The following is a 1017-nucleotide window of genomic DNA, read 5'->3' as shown; positions in this document are numbered from 1 at the left end:
CTACCCACTGAGCCAAACCGGTTAGGGCTAGAATCCTAACTTTTATGCATGTCAACATCAGCATCTGTCAGCCACAGCTGGGGCTTAAGATGAATTCTATTCCCCATCCACGGGTGCTCCCTTTTGTCTCAACCTTCTATTCTAGGGGACATCTCACCTTACAAAGTCTAGTTCCCCAAAGGCTAGAAGCAAATCCTTCCCCCCAGCATCCGTCCCCACCTCCATTCTGGCTTCCACCCTGGCCCATGGCAGCCCCCCCACCCCAGCCCCATGTGGCCTCACCTCACAGGAGTCTTTGCCGCCCTCGGGGGAGCCGGCACACACCATGTTGCGTGTGATCCTCCCCGGGTAGGCTTGCCGGCACTCCTCATCTGAGCGAAGCTGGATGTTGGCACACTGTAAGGCTTGCGGAAAGCTCACTGGGGAGGAGAGAGAGAGAAGGTCTGGGGATATCGGTCTTGGACAGGCCATGAGGTGGGAGTTCAGGAGGACAGTTGGCAGAAAAGAGAGATGGGAAGAGGGAGACGGGGGAGGAAGTGATGGAAGAGACAGAAATGTGGGGAGAAATGGGGGGAGAGGTAACAGGAAAGGGAAGTGGAGGGAGAAATGGGTCAGGGAGCTGAGCGTGCAGAGACACAGATGGGGAGGGAGAGGAGGAGAGGGAACTGATGCATAAAGACAGAGAGAGTGGGGAGAACTAGGAAGACAGAGGAGGTGAGAGGGGATGGAGATGGGGGAAACCACAGGTGAGGTGGCAAGAATGACAGGAGAGGAGGGAAGGGGTGGGAAGAGAGATGAGGCATGCTGGGCCGATAGATACAGAATCGCAGCTGGAAGAGCACGGGAGTGGCACAGGGCTCTGCTGCTGTAGATCAACTTTATATTCATATACATATGTATACACCCATATATATAACACATCTATACACAAAGGATAAAGCAGTTTACATTTTATTATATTTAATAACTATATACCTACCATAATATACAATTTATATACAAATATATTTAAATAAA

At 51.0% G+C, this 1017-nt stretch overlaps 1 protein-coding gene across 1 annotated transcript in view; it reads right to left on the bottom strand.

The window, feature by feature from the left end:
• Positions 1 to 1017, bottom strand: part of KLK13 (kallikrein related peptidase 13) — a 30394-nt gene that overhangs the window by 2146 nt on the left and 27231 nt on the right. The window contains exon 4 of the mRNA XM_015563653.1: positions 283 to 419. Coding sequence (XP_015419139.1) covers positions 283 to 419 — 137 coding nt within the window. The remainder of the gene's footprint in view (positions 1 to 282; positions 420 to 1017) is intronic.

This window comes from Myotis davidii, unplaced genomic scaffold (genome assembly GCF_000327345.1).
Source record: "Myotis davidii unplaced genomic scaffold, ASM32734v1 scaffold212, whole genome shotgun sequence".
In the NCBI taxonomy this organism is placed as follows: domain Eukaryota; kingdom Metazoa; phylum Chordata; class Mammalia; order Chiroptera; family Vespertilionidae; genus Myotis; species Myotis davidii.
The sequence above is the reverse complement of the archived record's forward strand: the minus strand, read 5'-3'. Positions and strand labels throughout refer to the sequence as shown.